Source organism: Anoplophora glabripennis, unplaced genomic scaffold (assembly GCF_000390285.2).
Source record: "Anoplophora glabripennis isolate ALB-LARVAE unplaced genomic scaffold, Agla_2.0 scaffold763, whole genome shotgun sequence".
NCBI classification, from domain to species: Eukaryota; Metazoa; Arthropoda; class Insecta; order Coleoptera; family Cerambycidae; genus Anoplophora; species Anoplophora glabripennis.
This window is the reverse complement of record NW_019417642.1, coordinates 128702-150819: the sequence shown is the minus strand read 5'-3', so window position 1 is coordinate 150819 and position 22118 is coordinate 128702. Positions and strand designations below refer to the sequence as shown.

The window sequence follows — 22118 nt, the reverse complement described above, 5'->3', positions numbered from 1 at the left end:
TTCATCCTATATAAAGTATTTAGACGGAAAACGACAAGGTTCGAGATTATAGATTGGGGTTCGTAGCTACGTTTCCTTTGTTTTGCACAGAATATGGCTGCCATATTTAGTTTAGATGTCTGTTTTCAAAAGTGTTATAGATTTTGTGCTGCATATACGGTAATATTATAGCAAAATATTATCACTTTAGTGAAAACAAATGGTGAAATGTGTTTAAATTAAAAGTAACTCTTTAAAATTTAATGCCGTATCGGTTGTGTTAAAAAATGTTTCTGTTTACATCGGTTACTGAATTCTTCTCGACAATTTTTGGTCATTTAAGGTAAGTTTCGTATCTTTACCAGCTTAAAACAGAATTAAATCAAATACTCCATTCATGTTTGTATTTATCACCATAATTTAATTCATACTTCTACTAATTTGGCTGAGTATTTCCGAGTTCTTTCTCTAAAACCATTTCTTACCGTATTCAATGTTGACCTATGCTTTGCATTGTTTTAAGTATTTAACGACGTTAACTAATAACACTCTTATTGGAATTTGTATGAAAAGTGTATTATCCATATTAAAATAAACTATATTAACAAATTCTAAACCTAGACTAGACTGGTTATGTTATTGTGCCTAACATTTTTACGTTGGAGCAACGTAAACTGGTTTGGAATCATTTTTTACATTTATAAAAATATTGACTATCGTATAATTTAAAAGAGGTAAATATTACGGTGTTATTGCTGGAAAATGTCACTTTCTAAAAATATTTACAATGCACTATATTATCTATTTTGGTCGTTGCAGTTGGACGTTCTTACCAGTAGTTTATGTGTAAAATTCATTATATTATGTATTTTTAGAAATCAGTACAGTAATTTGCATTATAAAAGTTTAAATATTGTTTGTAGCATTTATTAAATTGATTATTGCAGCAGCAAGTTAGTCGGTCAACATACTTAGGATGGGTAGTTACTTCCTATTTATCAGATTAAAAACGTTTTATATTCTAACATCTCGTAATTTTGTACTCTACACAGTACATGTACAGACTTGTATCATAAATGTAAAATATCTTGAAACGAAATGTAATTTGAATTTTTTCGCCATTACGTAACTTTTTAAATTTGATACTGGATCAAATCTCGACATAATTGATTTGCTAAAGGAATAAATGATATGGCGGATCGCATTTTTAGATGATAAAAAATGAATTAGCTGCATCACGCCCACATCTAACTAGAAAACAATCGATATAAGATAGCCTTTACATGACATGTAAAGCATATTCGAATCCAAGCGAAATGCTGTGTTGTGTAGTTCAATTGTGTTCACTTTTCATATGTATTATTTCTCTGTTCTCCTTTCTCGGGCCTCATATCGCGGACGCGATTTTAACTCGCATGCGCGACCTCCGCTAGTTCACGCCGTCGCTTTTCTCTGGAATGTTTTGTTTTGCTTTGAAACTTGCTGCGAAGAACTCGATTCACGCTCGCGGTTAGTTCCAATTGTTAGTTGAGCGTACCGCAGTTTGTTTTAACTCCCAATAATTATAATTAATAAAAGGTTTTTAAACAATTGTAATATAAATAATGTTCCCCCTTTTCATTCCCTTCTAGTCCATTTATTTACAGTCCTCCTCTTAAAAACGATATTTTTGAAGTTCCCAGGATACTCTCAAGGACGTTATTATTTACATTTCGAGTATACTTATAAAATTAGGTAGAACTATGAAATAAATGTGGCTTACGTCTGAAATAATGTAGAAATGATTACTAATATTTAAAGTAAATTTCCCTGAAAATAAAAAGTCTTGTTTTAAATTAGATCAAGCTGTATAATAGAAACATGAAATATAAATTTTATTCTGATTTCCTTTGGTTACATATTTATCAATACATATACATATATCTAGAATACATTATGAAAATGTATCGTATGCGACATGTTATAGCTGCTTAACTTTCTTTAAATTTTCAGACATTTGTTCTGATCTGGACCCCTCCAGCGTTTTTGAAAAGGGTGGTGGCGGGGAAGCCACTGATTGTAGTTTACATAAAAGTAGAGAAGATAATCTGAAAAATGGGTCTTACTCGAGCATATGCGTTTATCAAAACATGAGTGTGTGTTTTGAAGCAACTAACGTGCTCGCCAAACAGGTGGGCACATCTTCGGCAACTTCGCAGATACTGGATGAAATTGCTACTACTACTCCGTCATCTTCGAATAATAATGTCTCAGCTAATATTATTCAGCCTCCGGTTACTACTAATGTCATCCAGTCGCCAATTAATTCTAATATTATACATGCAAACAGTGATAAATCCGAACAGCAGGTTCCGGCAGCAAAAAGTATTGCAAAGTTAGTTGTTGCTAATCATCCCTCGGCAAACAATTGTAACCCAGTTTTGCAAAAGGTTGTGAACCCTCCGTTAATAACAGTTCTGAATCCTTCTGGACCTTTGACAGTTGTGAAAACTTTGTGTGTTACTTCTGGAGTGTCGAGTGCTCCTCAGTTTACTTTGGTTAACTCTACCCCTCTGAACGTGACAAACGCTGTGGGTAAATCACCAACAATTACTCTCCTTAATGCACCAGTGACAGTGGTCAAAGCAATCACCACACAGAGCGTTGAGAAAACTGCAACTGATGTGGTTGCAAATAGTGTCGGTCTAATAAACAATGCTTCTCCAGTTATCGAGAATAGGGGCCACAATGTTTTTGTTAAAAATACTTGCCCAGATTCAACAGTCCCTGACGTCCCTCAGAGTCACAAATTATTAACGGCCAATAGCTTCCCACAAACAAATGTAAGTTCTATATATATATTTTTTTTAGATTTTTTTCATTTTTGTATTATTTTAGGTGTTGACAAATATAAATTCTTCTTCAAAAGCAGTTAATGGTCAGAGAAGTAAATTAAAAATTTTGAGTAATGTTGTTATGCCAGGTACTTCACAGACAACAAATAATATATTACTCAACAAAAATCCTCAACGATATGTTCCAAGACAAAAAATTATTGGACCTAATGGCGCAACAACAAAGTACATCAGCAAACCAACTTCAAACAATGTTGTGAAAACCACAATGAATTCTAATTTGAAAATGCAAGATAAATCCCCTACAAGAGTGGTATATCCAACTCATAAAAGCCAAATAAAAACTATTCCTCCCATAAATAATTACATGCAGAAGCCTCAACAAGGCATAAAAACCCTGTCTCCACAGCACAAAAGTATACCCGGCCAAGTACAGAGAACCGGTTCTGGTTTGAGAACTATTCCTCCACAGAGGCCACAAAAGATAGCCAATAAACCGAATTATATTGGTAAACATGCTGTTCAGGCGCAGAAAATGAGGCAGACACATGGGAAACTGAGAGGAATTAAAATGACACAAAATGTGGCGTACAACGTTCATGGTCCTCAAATGCCCGACAAACATTTAACCGAATTAACTTTTAATCAAGCTCTCACAGCACAAATTATCGAGACTCTGAGTAATACCAGTACGTCTTTGCCATATGAAATACTGCCAACACGATATCAGAATGCCTTTAGCTGTCCTGATACGAAACAAGCTGTGTAAGTATTAAGTTCTTAATGTAACAATTCTTAATCTTAATCTTAATGTACTATTATATTTACAATTTTACATCATATTACTTATTAAAGAATTATTTTAATTAGTTTATTATGCAGTTAGATAATGTTGAAAATATAAATTAATTAATGATTATAATAATTTGTTGTACAAGGCATTTACAAACTTTGAGAAGATATTTGAAGAGTAAATAAAATGAGGAGTGAACACTCGATTGGCAGAAATATTTTCTGCAAATAGAATATTTTGTTGTTTTAGTGCCTACTGACTTACCACATTGATACGATGAAAACTTTTTTAGAACTGTTGGCTCTACTTCAGCTTGCAGGTGTTGATGCATGCCTATTTAGAAATTGTTGTACATAAAGATGTGAAGTTAATTTGCAGTTTACCTTATCACTATATCATTGTTACTATATTGATCGGCGATTTTAGTATGTTTATTCCTGCTTATTAGTACACATCTGAGACAGGTCATTTCACAGTCAAGATACAATAAGAACCTAGAAAAATAAATAACTTCACTTACACATGTGCTCTCTGATTCGTAATCAAAGACATGTTTCTGTATTGAAAACTAATGTAAAAGTGACCTACCATTAAAAAATTCACTTCAAGTTTGTAAGCACCCTGTACATTCAAAGTTTTATCATACATTTTTCTTATTTTCTTATCTTTATTTTCTTGTACTTTTTTATTGAATGTGGCACAGTTCTTTCGATTTTTTTTATGGGTTTGTAAGTAATAAATTTATATTATAAATACAAAGTAAATATTGTTTGTGTTATTGGAAGGGACGTAATGTGCTCTGTGGTAGTTTCTGAGATGGGAATTTATAAACATCAGTTGTCATGAATGTTACAGTGAGACGACAAAACAAACAGAGGACAAAAGTAAATCTGGTCTTGACGCCTTGTCATTGATCTGCCAAGCGGTACTTCTAGATCATAACTATAACGCTACTTTACCACCGGACTCGCCTACTAGACCATCTCCTCCTTCAATCACCCAGTCTCAAATTAATGGCATATCAACGAATTCTATTTATTCCCCTGGTACTGGCAAAAGTAAGCAATGATGTGATTAATTTCTTTGAATAATAGAACTTAAGTTCTTTATTTTGTAGGACGTTCATTACCATCATCGAATACCATATCTTCCACTTCCAGCCTCTCGAATTTGTCAGTGACGGCAAGCAATAGTAACTCTATTAGAATGCCTCAAGATGACGATGCTTCTTCTGATATATCGGACGGTTCTGAAAGAAAACATGATACTGAAGGAGAAGAAACGGATACTGCTCCAGAAGCAGAAGCAGTTAATGATGAACATTTTGATGGTTACGGTGACTATGTGACAAGATGTATCTGGTACATATTTGTTTTCCTTAAATATGAATAGAATCACAATATTTTTTTTTTTAGTGGTTTCTTACATGACGATGGATACATGGTAGAATGTGATAGATGTAAAGTATGGCAACATGTGCAGTGTGTTGTTAAAAACAAACAAGTGCCCGAGGAATATTTGTGTGAAGCCTGTGATCCTACAAAGCCTATAGACAGGCAAAGAGCAAGGAATGTCCAACAGCAGTGGGTGAGAGACAGGCAGTTTGCTGATCCTAAACTTAGGAAGGACGCCAAGGTTAAGGAAGTATTTAAGCCAAAAGAAACTATAAGTGATAGTGATACTTCCGACGGGGAACATGTTTGTAAGTATTTTCAATTAATGAATTAAGTTGTGTACTGAGGGTTTTCCCATTAAATTTATCAAATAACCAAAATTAGAAAATATAAGGAAATTCATTCAAGCTGTCAAATAATGGAGTAATGTATATTATTAAATTAATTTGTGTTGTACAAAAGAACCATTTACTGAGTTATCTTAAAATAACAAATAAAATCACTATTGTTCCTTGTCAAAAAAAAAAGAAATGTGTTTTATGGTGCTTCGCTTTGGTTGAGCAAGTTTTTAAATTCCTCGGGGAAAAAATTTTATGAACGATTGCACTGAATCGAAAATGAGTTTGATCAATGACTCGATTAAAAAAGTTAAATTTTTTTTAAAACCTCACTTTTTCTACAAAGAAATACTTGGAACTATATCATAAATAAATAATTTTAGACTTCATTTACAATCTTCCTCAATATTTTTCTTTGTTAACCTAAAATGATTTTTAAAATGGTTTATATTTTAGTGCAATTTTGTCCATAAAATTTTTATTTTTTCCCATTCTGACGGATTTTAGGAGCAATCGAATGGAAATGCAAGTTTTGTATTATTGAAAATTGGACGAATGACTATTTTTATTAAATGAAAGATCATTTTTTGACACATTTTTAGAAAGCCCTCCCAATTGTCTATTCAACGGACCACTCATGTTCTGATATAGCTAATTATAATTTTTTTTTAAGCGAATCAATGTGGTTTCAATATGACTGATTCTCCCTATATTATGCTTCTAACGTTAATGAAAACTTACCTACAGGCTGCATTATTTAAATAGATAAAAGAGGGCCAGTAGAATAACCAGTGAGGTAACCAGGTTTTAATCCTTTTGATAATTTTTTAAGAATCATTATTACAGATAGTGTTGTAAAGGTGAGAATACGCTTTACGTGCGTTTGAGAATATTCTAGAACATTCACGTATGTTAAAATAGGATGCATAAAAGGAGTGGCACTCCGATTGCTGTAATTGTGTTGTTAGCAGCCTACTTTACATTAATACTTATAGAATTTGTCTTAAATATGAGTTACTTTGGACCACTAAAAAGCATCTTCAAAAAGTTTGGAAAACATTCAGCAATTTCGTGATAATATTGGAGAATGGAAATTTTCATCACTTTTAGAAAATACAAAAATATTTCGTATTTCTTATTTTAATATAATTACGTAGACCAATGTTTGTCGATAAAAATTCTCCCAAAGTAAATTTTACAGCACCAATTCCAGATGTTCTTAACAGAATTCATTAGGAATTCATGTATCTTTTGAGATGTAATAATAGGGCAGTTTCCTATTTTTTATGTAATTTTCAAAAAATTTGTTTAAAATTATTTAACATTTCATATTTTGAACTTAAAATTATTTAACATTTCATATTTTGAATTTCAATCATTTTCTATCATCGCTGTGGTTTCAATACACTTAAGGGGGTTTATCTGGTACGGAGGTACGTTTAAAGTCTAACGAGAGTTTCTGTAGATTCGCTAGTGACTAAAATAATAAGCCATTAGATTTGGCAACGTTGCACTTGGCTGGCTTTGTTTGGATGCCTAAGCTTGAAATATACATCATATGTCATACCTGCAAATTTCAAATAATACGCTACTTTGAGAACCCCAGCGTTGCCACTATCACGCATATGGAGTTTAAGTTAGTCAACAACAACAGTTTGAAGGAGAATTAGTATAAATTATGTATCTTATAAGTACCTAATCGATTTCTACGAGCTCTCATATGTTAAATACATCGCTGTCAGGTCTGACGGTCGGCTACCGACCGGCAAAACAACGTCCGTGTGAAAGAGGCGTTACTGTGGAAATTGTTCGTCAATTGTTGCGCATTCTAAGTGGAAAGACCAAAAAAATCTGCATTCTTATCAGGCTCTGTACTAAATCGTGAAATATTGTTTTATTAATATCTCGTCTCTTAGGTATCCAAACTAGTCATATTTTTTTTGAGGATTTTCTTCATATTAAGCTTATATTAATTTTTTTATGAATATTTGTTCGTCAATTCCAAATCAGATAAACCTCCTTAAACAGTTCCAGCTAGAATTTGTCAATAGAATGACATTTACATTGGTATTTCCATACGTTTAAATTCAGTTTACATTTAGGTTCAGACTCCATCAAAGCGGAGATGTGCGAAGCGGAGAGGAGAGGAGATGCTTAACAGCTAGGTTGTATCCACCGAAGCTGTCCGGAGACGTGTATTGGCTAGAACGGAGCTGAGCTGCGTGCGGCGAGCATTAGATATTGAGATGAACGAACTTACATACAGTTTAGCTCGATCTGGCACGAAAAGCAGATGTCAGTCATGTTACTATTACAAAAAGTGTGTCTTGTTTTACTTGAAGAAGAAGAACTAGAGTCTGAAAAAGCAGCCGCACGCCTGCCGCTCATATCTCCTCCTGTCTCCGCTGCGCGCCGTCGCCAGCTTGCGACATTTCTGTTTTGTTTGCGCTAAACAAATATGAGACATTTCCTATCCTCTCTGCTCAACCGTATTCACTGAAGTTAAGCGGAGACGAGATATGTAAATAACGAAATCCTATTGGTTGTTTCTAACACATTTCTCCTCTCGTCTCGGAGTCTGGGCCTTAAGTCACTAGAGCCTATTATGGGTTGTTGTTGATACTGTTAGACTGTAGAGAAGACACTACAGAATTGCCTATGTATTTAATAAAAATTCTTTGTCTATTTATTATTTAGAAGAATTTCAGAGACATGAACAGAAAATTAAATATGCTGTTTATTGACTGTTTTATAAGCCTTTTATATAACATTTTCTAGAATTTCACCTAACGAAATGACCCGATTTGTTGTAATAAGTGTTTTTTCTTCATTAATAGAAATGAATAATAAATATATTTTTTTAAATGCTCAAGCGATCGGCAGTATCATGGAAAGTAGTGGAAAAAAATATATTAAGTATCCGTTGTATGGACAATCGAGAAGACTTTCTAAAAATGAGCTATGAAAGTTACATTCTATTAAAAAAAATGTCAATCATAGTCTTGACATCGATGACATTACAAGTTATCCAGTGACAGCAAAAGATGCATTTTATAAAATAAAAATCAGTGTACCTGATTGCTTTTTAAATTCTGTTTAAAAAAGATCCAATTTTATTTTTCTGTTACTTTATCAGAACTTGCATATATTTGTATTTGCAATACTTGTATATACAGTATTTTCCAATTGCGCTGTTTATTTTAAGCTCATAACAACAATGTCGTCACCAAAGGTAGGACATTGACGAATAGAAGAAAGAGTGATAATCATCAGAAACAGACAATTGCTAGGCAAAGGCGAGAAGCAGCTAAGGAAGTGTCACATAGGCGACAAAAGAGGAAGGAACGGAAAATTGTTAGAAGAAAGGTAAGCGATGATGAATTGGTATGAAATTTCCCTTAACAATAACCCCACTACTGGTGGACACCTCTTGTTAGAGACCGACCTATTAATTGGCTTCACCACATTCGACCATTATTTAAGCTTTCGACTAAGAATCGGCTTCGGCCAAAATTAAGCCGAACTTTTCCCTGAAGCCATTGACGTCACGTCAACATTCGACAGTCGACACGGAGCAAGTTGGAGCGAGTTTGTTGTTTTATTTATTATTGTTTATTATACATACCTATATTTCGAAAACATTATGCATTTATTTTTGACCTACTTTTATGATATCATATTTTTGTTGTAATTAAAATTTTCAAGTTACTAAAAATATCTTCAGCTTCAGCATCGGCTTCGACCAAAGGTGACCCATAAACTGAAGTTCGGCATCGGCCAAAAGAATCACATTCGGTTGGTCTCTACCTCTTGTATTTCTTCACATTTCCATAACGACATTGTCGTAATAGTTTTTTTGAGCATAGTCTCTTTTGAGCAGACGCAGATGCTAAATTTCTAATATTTTTACAAAATGTTTCCCCGAACGGATAAATCTTCACTTCAGTAATAATGGAATCGGGTAGGTTGCTTTAATTGCAAAGAAAATGGCATTATTTTTAAATTAGTTAATTTCTTCTAATTTGAAATTTTATTTTACGTACTAAGTGAAAAGTTTGCAAAATCAGTAAATGTGTATTTGCATACTGGTAAGGTGGCAACAGTTAACAATTTCTGCATCAAATTTTTATGTAGAATTCTATAAATTCAATGATTTCACATTTTCCACTTAAAGTCGTTATAATGTGTTTAATGAAATCCTTAGATTGACCAAGTATCTCAACTGTTGTTCCAATTTTGACCCAAAATTTTGATTTGAAAATATGACATTATGTTTAACGTTTTTTAAATATTTTAATGAATATTAACTTTTACTTCATTTTTTTTATACCCTAACTGATAGATATATCAACTACTACTAAAATTTAGTCTCTACTGTTTTATATTAAAATTTAGCATTATTGTCCAGTAATCTATTCAGTTATTTACTTTGACTGATAAGGCAAAATGTTTGCTTCGTAAAATAATAAAAATTTTAATAATCAAGGATTTTTTCTTCTAACCACATATCTATTTTTTAAATTATATTTTTTACATGTTATTATAAAAATATATTGAAAATTAAAATTAAATTTTATATTACAACGTAGGTAATGGGGAATTTGCCCCAAAATGAGAGGTGATTACTTTATCAATCCACGGACTTCATTCCATAATTGAAGGAAATGAAAGAAAATGGAATCAAATTTTTTGCCTAGTGAAGTCGCAATGTCTGTTTTAATTCTTTTTAGAACTTAAATGATATCAACATGATAAAACAAAAAATATGGTCCCATATTTTTTAATCTATTTTCATTTTGCAATATAATCCTGGTAGTGATGTCACTAATAATACTGTGCTGAAATCAAGGCATACATTGGCTTCGAAATGCAACAACTGTTCTACATTCTATTTTTCAAACTTGTAATAAAATATTTAAGGTTACGTAACGTTTAGTCTAATTTTAAAAAATTTTAGCTTTTGACAATATTTTTTTTTATAATGTATCCGATTTTTTCTTGGACGGACATTTTTATGGTCCATCCGAGAGAGATTGCACTATAAGTACATATAATTTGTGTATATAATCATATTTGTTGTAGACTAAGGCACAGACGAAGTCACATAGTGATGATGAAAACCACGACACCTGGTCGTCTCATTTGCCACAGTTACGTCAATGGATAGAAAAGTACGAGGAGGCAGTCACTAATCACTATTCACCGGAATTAAGAGCCCGCATATCCAGCATACGAGTTAATAGTGCTCATTCAGACCTTAACATGCAGTTTGACCCTACAGTGTCTAAATGTCGCGTTCACACTCAACCTTTGACGGAAATAAAATACCTTGTGAGTACGGTGCATTTGTCCCCGAACAGTCCAGTGGTGGAACTGCGAGGAAAATATATGCTCTCAACGCAGCATCGTAACTCTGGCGGCTCCTTAACAACCCGCCAACATTCTCAAAGACCCGGCCCGTTCTTGTTTTTTTATCGGTTACATAAGGATAATACAGAAGTTTGTGTAGATACCAGAACTTACGGAAACAGTGCAAGATTCATAAGGAGGTCCTGTAAACCCAACGCTGAATTGCGGCATTGCATCGAAAAAGGCGTGTTACATTTATACATTGTGTCAATTACTACGGTAGAGAGGAATTGTGAGTTGACGATCAAACATGAATCTCATGATCTAGCGGCTATAGGGACGACGCAGATTGCCTGTGCTTGCGGAAATGCAGAACAGTGTGCCGTTAATAAGTCCACCATTAAAAAGAATAACGAAACATCTGAATTGTGAGTAAGCGCTGATATCTCTATATTTTTATACATGTATATTTTATGTTTCAGACAAAGAAAGAGAAGGGGCAGGAGAACTGTTTCCTCCAGTCTTCCAGAGGCCGATCCACCAAAAGAAGTGAAAGAAGAACCCCAACCCTTACCTGTTGTTCTTCCTCCACCGCCTGTTGCAGCTCTTCCTTCTCCAGTTAAACATGAAAAAGTGGAGGAAATTGTAAAAAGGGATATCGTGGAGGTGAAACTTGAGATTAAGGAGGAACTTTTAGAGGAACCAGTGGCCATTAAAGAAGAAGTCAAGGAAGAAATAAAGGTAGAACCAACAGATGAAAAGTTGCAAATGGAAGTTAAAAAGGAGCAAATTAAGGAAGAAGAAGCGAGGTCCCCCTCGGACGAGGTGGTTACTAATAAAAGAAGATCGTCATTGAATTATAAATCAGATAAAGAGGATGACAAACCTTCGGATACAAAGGAAGAGAAAACAAAATGTAAGAAACTGAGCAGAGAGGAAAGAAAGTTGGAAGCCATTTTACGCGCTATCGAGCAAATGGAGAAAGCCGAATCAAGAAAGCAAGAACATCAAGCCAAACAGGCTCATAGAAGAGAGTCCGAACCCGGTCCTACTCCCAAGGAAGAGGATAAACAGGAACCCAAATTAAAAAGACGAAGACGGAAGGGCCGTGCCAGAACGACAAGTCAAAGTGCTCGTCGGAACAGATTGAACTCCACGGATTCTTATATGACCTCTGGTGATGAGAACATGCTCTCTCCTAACGATGGCAGTCAGCCCACAAATCGACCGTCGTTGAAGGAACTGAGTAGCGAACCAGCCGATAATAGAGCCGTCGGACTTCTACTCGCTTTGTCTAACGGTGAGAACACAAACAAACTCGAAAAATCGCCAACGAGAGAAGTCGACTCAAACTCTAATTCCGCACATTCCTCGCCAGAAACTCCGCTATCTTCTGCTTGTCTACTGGTTCAGGCAGCTGTGGAGCCGTTAGAACCAGGTTTCAAGTTTCCGAAGACCAAGAAAGGCTTGATGAACGAATGGTTGAATAAAGTGCCCGAACCGATACATTCGGCAAGTTCTATATCACCATCGTCACTAACCCCTCACTTGAGTAACAGTTCCGAATTCGATGCCAACAGTGGCTTTTACTCTCCCGCTAAGAATTTAACCACGTTGGCGCAGGCAGTCAACTACTGTGACAGCAACGTTCAGCCACGCGGCAGTGCCAAAAAGAGATGGTTGCGACAGGCGATCAGTGAGGACCATTCCTGTGACAGTCCGTCAAGTCGCCCAGGTTAGACGGTTTGTTTCATGGGAAGATTCAAATTATTAATTTTTTTTTCTTTCATAGATTCTCCTCCGATCAGTGACATGGTAGCTCCTCCCAAAAAGAGAAGACTTCCTCGAGAGTCAATATCTTCTGAAACTTCTCCACCCACCACTCCAACTAACTGCACAGCTCCCACAAGTCTCAACGTATGTAATAATTTTACATAAGCTTTAACTTATAAAATAATATAAACTGTTTTAATTTAGCGATTTATTTTTGTAAATAATTCACTTTTGAAATATGTAAACTCGAGAATTATTTTACTAATTTTGGGGAAAGGATTATTTCTTAAAATCACTTGATTTTGAATCTGATATAGCTGTTTTGTGATCAATTGTTGGTAAATCAATTATTGCAATAAAAGAGTAAAAATTTTCAAAATTTATTTTTTATAATCAAATTATTTACCTTAATCAATTCACATTTATCGGGATTTATCAAATATTTTCTGTGGCATCGCTAAATTAGATTTTTTCTGGTTATTCAATGGTTAGCAAAATTCTATATAAATATACGTTAATGCACAATAAAAGTAATATCGAAAATGTCACAATGTGTAAGTTGTCCTAAAAGTAGTATTTTTCTCATCAAAAATTTAAAATATTTCTATATACTTGACGTCGGTTTGTTCTCTCAAATTCTGTCGTGAAATCTCATTTTTTTAATTTTTTTTTTTTTTTCGTAATTTTCATATCCTATTGGACAGGCTCAAACAACTGTGCATAGTTGTCCAATATGTTTCTTGATTCATGTCCACATTTTTTCATACACATAAATTTAACCATCAAGACACACAAACACATCATACCGTCACTAAATACTGAGAAATTACTCGACTATTCGATTTAAAATAATTATAGTATTCTAGGGAATACGTTTCCTCTAAAAAACTGAGCTGCCACTTAAAGTTACACCCTCGGAACTCTCATTTTTGAGATAAAGGGTGTATAAAGTTTAAAAAAAAAATCTGTATATATCTTCTAAATAGAAAGAAATGAAATCTTGTGCCCACAATATATGAATAAAATGGCATTCAACATGAAAAAATGAAGTCTCGCCTCAAACCAAAGACAGATATGACATATGCCAGTTACATTCCTCTGAAAGTTGTGACACATCACTAGAAAAAGAAATTCATTTTTGAAAAACAAGTTTTATTTTGTACAAAAAAATTATGCACCTTCTTATTTTTGGAAAAAGCTTCTAATTTTTTAACTTTTGACTTTCTTTCAAAATAATTGCAAATATTTTTTTGTTATTTTATTTGATATGAAGATAAAAATTTAATAACAAATATCAAGCATGTTTCGTTAATAAAAATATATTATTTCTACAGATGGGCACAACAGTATTTGAAAGATTTCTTTTTTAAAAAATGCATTGCAATCACATATATGGAGTTTAACTTTAAGTGGTGGTCAGTTTTTTAGGAGTCATAGTACGTGTTCCCCTGAATACGAATTTGAAATTCTTTTTTTTTTTTAATCAAATTAGTTTTTTAAAGTGCACTTTAATACTTGTGTGCGCCGCTACTGTATATACTATTTATGTATTACAAATACATGAATTGTAGGCAATCTACAGTGCATGTGAAGGGAGATAGTACAGGTCAACGGTGACGAAGCGAGGGGAAAGGGCGTCAGTTGTTCTGCAATTGGAGACAGTACATCTAACTGCGAATTTGAATGTTTTTCATTGCTTGAAGCCATCAACAGACTATTTATTTTTGTGTATTGAATACTGCTTGAGTTTTTTTGCTAGGTTACTTGTTAAGTACTGTTTGTGTGACGAACACACACTCAACAAAAATAACTCGTGGCGAATGGTGTGAAATTGTGTATGCGCTGCGACTAAAACTCACCGTTATTTGAGGTTATACCAGAGAACACTATACCAAGGAGAAGCGACGGCAAGACTTTCTCTGTTAACTGATTTCGTACGGGCATGCGCGAACTGGGTTGTGTTGCTGTCAGTTGTGAGTGACTGTCAGAGCTGCCAAATGCTTTTCACGGTTGTTCATCCAAAACTGGTGAAGGATTAAGCCTTTTTAAGTTTCCCTAAGGAATACGAAAGGTAATTATTATTATTATTATTATTATATTCATTCAGTGTGCATCTATTCAAAAGTATAACTCTCTCAGTGTAAACGATTGTGTTTCCTTCAAATCAGTCGACTGTAGCGTGACCACAAAACATCAAAGGAGCCGCCGATTCTGTCGCTTCTTGTTGGTATAGTGTTCTCTGGTTATACTAGCTTCTCCAGCGGCGGGGTTACAAAATTACTAAAAAGTTTTTACGACACAATTTGAAAAAATAAACTATTGATACGAGTTTCTAAAGGTCAAAGGAAGCCTCTATATAAATATGACCCCACTCAAAGTTACATCCTGTATAGCAATAACTTTTTATAATGATACTTGTTTCAATAATTTCTTCACTAATATTTCTTCTCCCGTAATTAAATTTTGAGACTAATTCTCTCAGAAATACTTTATATAATGATACCTTTGAATTATATATGGGAAAGGAATGTCGCTGTTGGTAAAATTAAACAGGATGAATGTTATTTTTTGTTTAGAAACTGGAAAAAGAGAGACCAAACCAAGAAGGGTGTGTCGAAATTGTGTATAGTGGAACCGATGGTGACAGTCCAACGCAGACTCTAGAGTCAGATGCCATACTAAAAGAACGTGCTGCTAAAATGAAACAAGAATTTAGTAAATGTATCGTGCCATCGACACCAGAAGGTCCCCATAACGAAATGGGTCCTCTGGGTTGCCTTATGGATCCACGGCTGTCCCGGGAGAGTCACATGTTCTCCAACAATGACTTAGTGGGCACAGTTGAGAAGACACTAAGTATTCTGGGGTTTGAAGAAAATAAGCCAGATACAACTTTACCTAAGAGAAAGGTAAAGGTAAATACCTTTCAGGTGAAATCAATCTTTTTTTTAAATTCCCATTCTTTTCCAGCTTTCAATAACTGAGTATAGACAAAGAAAAAAATTGAATGTTAATGATAAAAGTGATGACCACGAACAAGAACCGGAACAGATGAGTACTGAAGAAAATAACTCTTCTGAATCGTTTAAAATCACATCAAGGCTCAGGTCAGGCAGCACAAGCAGTAGCACATCTTTAACATCCAGCGATGATGAAATTTCCCCTGAACTACCAATAAAAGGTATAAATACATTATTCAGTTTTTTTTTTACTTCTGTTTTTATGTTGCAGTTCCAGCATTTAATTCTGAACCTACAGAGTTAGAACGTCAAAGAGAAATTTCAAGTTTGAGGCTCAAAAAAGCTTTTGGATTGTCGGTTGATGAAGAACCGAGACCAGGTAGGTTATCGTTTGATGAACTAAAAACTAAAAATCTACAGGGTGATTCACATAAAACTCACATAAGCGCAGCGCAATAATTTGATAATGAAAAGTCATTTTTGATCCTTTAAAATCCTGTAAATAGATTTTCTTCAATGATGTGGATTAAGACGCCAAGTAATCAAACGAAACATAACATGCAATATACATACACATTTTATTTTGATTTCAGTGAAAACACCACACAGAAAGTCGTAAAATTACAGCATTATAAACATCTTTTTTGTCCGTCGACCAATAAACTGAAAAATAAAATAATTGTAATAAAATGCAGCAGTGACATATTCGGCCATTTGTTTTTTATCTGTTTACCACCATGTTGACATGTAGGTGTAAAGTCGGCTTGAATATTCCAATCGTATAGACATTTATCAAACGTGCAGCTACAAAACTATTCAATAATATAATTTGATATTAATTCAATATCAAATTAATAATATATGTTTTTTAATTTATTTTTTATAATGAACATTTTATAAATCAGCATAATTAATGACTTTAAGACACACATATCCATATACCGTAGTTAATATTTCGTGAATCACGCAAATGCATGAATCATGAAATCATGCAGGCATTAATTTTCTGCAAACACTAGACATTTTCTAAAACTCTTGGCTAGTAGATTTATTTGATTAAAAAATAATCAGATTATGTTCTGGGAAACGTGATGTGATTGCATAAAAAATATATTTGTAACGAAGCAATTTTCATTCACTTTTATATATTTTTTAAATTGATAGTTAATCATTTCATATAAAAATTAAAAAATTATTCCATATTTTATGGCAATATCCCAAAAGATTTCAAATACCCCATTGTAATAAAAAATTCATATTTTCTGTGAATACATTGTCATCATTCCTGCATTGGCGTACAAAAAAAAAAATAATAAGGAGGCTCCAAAAATCACCCATTTTGGCAAATTATAAATCATTAGAACTGTATATCATTAGAACGTGTTACTGAGAAAGTTGCAAGACGAGTTCAGCTTTGGTTTTGGAGATATGAGTGATACATGTCATAATACTCATGATCTCATATCACTTTAAACCTTTAAGATTCACTGTTTTTTAGATGGCCTGTCATCAAGGTCAAGGTGGTTACTTAGGGTTTTGGGGTTGCTGATTATGAATCTGAAGTTAGAATTTCAAAATTCAAGATGGCGGTAAACCAGAACGTGAGTGGCAAGGAGACTAATGAAAATCAAGCACCCCAACGTGAGTGGCAAAGGGACTCACGAAAATCAAGCACCTCGAAGGAATCGGTTTATCGCTACGTTCACTTCGTCGATTCTGGTTTACACTAAGAACGATAGTAGGATTACTTGCTTTTTGTAAATATTTTAAGATAACATATGCTCGTTTTTCCCATAAAAATTATTGAATTTTTTATTGAATATGATTTGAATTTGGTTCAATTTCAAAAATTTTGTCCGCCATCTTTAATTTTGAAATTCTGACTTCAGATTCATAATCAGCAACCCCAAAACCCTAAGTAACCACCTTGACCTTAATGGTAGGCCATCTAAAAAATAGTGAATCTTAGTTAAAGGTTTAAGGTGATATGCTCGATATGTAAGACCACGAGTGTTATGACATGTATCACGCATATCTCCAAAACCAAAGCTGAACTCATCTTTGAACTTTCTGAGTAACAGGTTCTAATGATATACAATAACCTAACACAAAATTTTTAACGAATTACAAGTTTATAAAATAGACGATTTTCGGCCTGTTTTTGGAGTCGCTCTTTATGGATTTTTTAAAGTATTTTATGTTGATATGTATAACAATTTGTATAGAATTTTACTTATGAAAGCAATCCTATTAGTTTTTGATCCTTGAAAATTATTGTCAGTTTTGAGAATCTTTAAATTGACTATGCTTCTATCTTAGAAACTTTGACATTCTCAAATTTTTTGTAGAACAATATGTTTAAAATTTAAGGACGATGTTAGAAAATCACTTTTCAAAACTTCTGTGTAAGAAAAATTATAGGACCTCTAACAACTGATTTTTACAAAATAAAAATTATCTCCATTATCAAGTTATCGAACTGGAGAGTTTTATCTAAATCACTCTATATAGAAACAAAACAAACTTGTTAAAATAATATGGTATTTCTTGGTACTAATTCTTCTAAAAGTATGCTTGATGACTAACAAGAATTATCAATTTTAATAATAAATTTAATTTTGGTGAAAGTTAAAAAGAGAATTAATACCTCTATTTATACTCTAAGAGCAATTTGTTTTGTGGAAATCAGTCGCTAATTTTGGTATAAATCATTGGAATTATGAATTAAAATTAGAGATTTGAACTTATACTGAAATCTCTTATTTAGAGGTATAATGATTTTCCCAAATTTGCAGCTCTAAATGTAGAAGCCATACTAAATCTAGAACTTGAACCTAAGGTAAAACCGATTCCAATTCCGAGCCCGACATTCCCCATACCGGGGAGTAGTGAGGTGACAAGAGAAACAACTCCAACTCCAAAACCTCCTCTTTCTCCAGAAAGATCGGTTAGTCCGGCAGTCTTGCCACCTGAAAAAAGCCCGTCTCCGCCAGTCGACATAGAAATGGAAGAGGAGCCAGCAGCTGAAAACGTTCCTGAAAAGGGAACCACAGACGAGAATGTCGAACCGAACTTGTTTTATACTCCAGATGAGGAAGAGGCTATGCAAGCTGAGAGGGTCTTTGAGGAGTCAAACAGCGTTAACTATGTACCTCCATTTAACAACCCAGTGTATCCAAACAGTAGTTTCACAAACTACACGTCTACTATTGGTAAGTTTGTTTTAATATAGTATTTATGGGTTAACTTTGCATTACTCTGTAAATTTATAATTTTATAAGCTACGATTAACTCGTAACTAACATATTTACAGAATCATAAAATATGCAATTCTGGAAATGTCTCCCTGATGGTTCTAGTAACACAGATACAAAAGAACTACTGCAACTTCCCTTCACTGAATTAGGAGACCTTAGCCTTAAAAATGATTGTCAATTTACAATTTTTTTTTTTTTTTATTTAAAGTTAGATGGGATAGATCAATTAAAGATAGATGAAAAGTCGTATTTCAGGTGAGATGTAGACTGGGCCCTATTTCCTAAACCAAGTGTTTTATAATTATGTACTCGCACCGTAAAATTCATGCTTGCTCTCATACGCAATCTAACAGTCCCGTTTGAAATGTTACATTTCACTCTGTCAATTTAGTTTCAAACACAAGACATTCGGCGTTTTGTACGTCTCATCTGATGCGGGTCTTACGCCAGTACTTATAGTTGATTCTTTGGACGAACATATACTTGAGCCTGATTTAAGCATACAATTTCATATTATAGTCCGTACTTCGTCTACAACTCCATGCGATCTTCGCAACACGCCATACTCAAGTTGGACAGAGACTGACCTTGAGGCATGCATGGTTAGGTTTGAAGTAGAAATTTGATTTATTTTTTAACCCTTTCACTGCTCCAGACGTATATATTCGCTAAAAATTTATAGGGCTCAAACTGCTCCAGACGGATTAATTCGCATGAATAGTTAAATTGGATCAGGCTGCTCAAACCGTATATATTCGCAACCATGCGCATTAGTGACTCGGTTATTGCAATTGGTAAGGCGAATTTTTGCGGGCGAGCTTATACCGATTGTGACAAATATTTTTATGGAAAGAGGTACTGGTAATAATACCAAGATTGTTCATGTTTCTTTCAGTTTTTATTTAGTACATATACTGTATTTTATTCAAAATAAAATCGTAAAATTTATCGTAAATCGTAATTTAACACAACATAATGTAAAACTATAAGTGGTCTAACTGCTCCAGACGTATATATTCGCACGCAATAAACTTTCTCGCACGTCGCGGTAGCTACGTTCAGACGTATTGCGCAGCGAAAGGGTTAAAATCACAAATGCAGTTTAATTGTTGGTTATGGACTGTGAAGGCAATTTAGATTTGAGGTATTAGGTTACTGCGTAAACGTCCAACCGCACCAGTTAGACTATTGTGGCTAACTCTAGCCCAATCTCAGAGTTTGGAATCTGGATCTGATGTTTTGAAGAGTAGGACAGGCTTGATGGCACTTTGCACAGGCTTTCAGTGACCCTTTTCTAACTTGTTTTTAACATCTTTGTGCTTTGACACACTTATGGTTTCATAAGGTTTTTTATAAATTACATATAATACAGAATTGCAAATTATCTGTATGTATAAAGTAACAATTTTTTTTACAGATGTGTGCGGAGTTGACCCTTTCATTAATTAAAATTTTAACATCATCCAAATTTTTAATAAACTTAATTGTTTTGTAACTTAAATAATATCAATTTATTAATTTGGTAATTTTGAGACCTGATGTAAGATAACATATATTTTTCAAGTTTTGCTTGTTTTAAATTTACTTATACAGTGTTTCAGGATTAGTTGGCCAAATTTAAAATACTAAATCGAGAGGTGAAAAATAAGAGGAATGTCTTATGAAAGAATGTCAAAAATTTGTTTGTTTTCAAAATACAGAAATATGAAATTTCGCATTTTTTTAAATACCTTTGAAATTGTTTCACATAGAGTAATGAATTTTGATCTAGCAATGTTCCTAACTAAAATTAACAATCTGCTTAATTGATTTCTAAAAAATTAGACCCAAAAAATATAATGCACTACTGATAAAGTAAATGATTAATTACTTAATTTTGGCAATAAACAGAAATAATAATTGTTACAAAAATTTTTGACCTGACCTTTAATAAAATGCTAAATTTCTACTCCATATTATTTTCAGAATTCTAATGAATACTGTGGTATTTAAACAATTTGATTATTTTTTTTGGATTACATGTAGTTCTAGAATGATTAGTACTTGGTAGTGGTAAATATATAAGTTAAAAAAAGTAATAATTGAGAAATGGCCCATTTTTCAAATTAAAATGTTTTTTTTTATTGGAAATAACAGCAATTACATACCCTCATCGAATTTCTAAAAAAATAAAATTTTATCACTGTCATCTTCAGATATATCTTAGATTCCAGGCATTCCTTCATAGGACCTATTTTGACCACCCAAATTCAAGTTTGAGTTTGACCAATTAATCCAGAAACACCTTACAGAACATTTAAATAATTCAATTAAGATTTCAGTGACACCCACTGAGTGAATCTGGTTTTTATTTATAGATGACGATGCACGGTACGAAGGCCGGAATCCTTCCCCTCCTCCCGATTTAGAATCGGTAAATTTTGACAGTCAGTCATGAATATGCAAGGAGCTTTAACTAATATTTAGGAATGTGCAATTCTCCCAGAATTCTATAAGTTATTTAATTGAAGAAAGTATTAATTATAGTTAGCACAGTGTACATAGTTGTTTTATTTTTTGGAGATTTATTTTTAATGTATATTTCTATTGATGTCTACAAGCCGACAAATAATTTAAGTTATTTTATTTCTGAGTGGTTTATAAAATTATTGTTGAGTTAATTTTTTTTTATTGAGCTGTTAATTTTTTACTATTGACATTTTGTAGATATCGAGAAAAGTATGTACACTTTGTAAATAGATATATACTTCTATTAATAAGCCGAAATTAGAGAATCAATAATTTTTTGATAATTTGTCTGTGCAACATTGATTTACGCCATTGTTCATAAAAATCTCATTGTACATAATATTTAATTTGGTTATATATAAATACTCGATCCCCGAGGAAGGTAGGTCGATGTTGCACGAATTTTGTAAAAGTACAAAATTATTTAAGAGGTGATCTCGTGTTTTAAGAGTAGAGTTTTTTTTATTATTTTTTTTTATAGAATAAGTAAGACCTTTGGGTAATTAGGTTAACAGATGAAGTTATTGTAACCAATTGTAATAAGTACATTCGGCCCAGGATTTTTGTAATTGTGTTTTCATTGTTATTGCTCTATGTTTGGCGACTTTGTTCTGTTTCATTTTAAAGTGAACAACTGGTACATCACATTACTTGCAAAGTATGTAAAGGTCGCTGTGTATATAATCTTATTGTGTACATAAGTACTATATTTATATATTATATGAATTTATAAATTTCGTACTACAAACCAGTGAAAGTTACGTTACTATTTTTTCATTATTTATTTTAGTCGAGATCCACATTGCAATTAATTTTCTAATTGCAATTAAATCTGTAAAAATTGTCCACGTTGTAAATTATTTATTTTATTATCACATTTGTACAAAATTTCATATAAAAGTTCGTTAAAATTAAAAAATAAATTTTTATCAT

General features: G+C 33.2%; 1 protein-coding gene across 3 annotated transcripts; it reads left to right on the top strand.

The window, feature by feature from the left end:
* Nucleotides 1-93: 93 nt before the first annotated feature.
* Nucleotides 94-22025, top strand: LOC108914194. Of its 3 annotated transcripts, none has more exons than XM_018719935.1 (15): nucleotides 94-322; nucleotides 1972-2801; nucleotides 2857-3578; nucleotides 4462-4664; nucleotides 4724-4967; nucleotides 5022-5308; nucleotides 8544-8704; nucleotides 10421-11115; nucleotides 11170-12422; nucleotides 12480-12604; nucleotides 15037-15369; nucleotides 15431-15641; nucleotides 15692-15799; nucleotides 18216-18632; nucleotides 21035-22025. In XM_018719935.1, exons 2-15 carry the CDS (start codon nucleotides 2109-2111, stop codon nucleotides 21112-21114), a joined length of 5532 nt encoding a protein of 1843 aa, XP_018575451.1. In that variant the 5' UTR covers nucleotides 94-322; nucleotides 1972-2108; the 3' UTR covers nucleotides 21115-22025. The 3 variants fall into 3 exon arrangements, with proteins under 3 accessions (XP_018575451.1, XP_018575450.1, XP_018575452.1); XM_018719934.1 differs by having other exon boundaries at nucleotides 15037-15375; XM_018719936.1 differs by having other exon boundaries at nucleotides 15037-15375; nucleotides 20999-21063.
* Nucleotides 22026-22118: the final 93 nt, after the last annotated feature.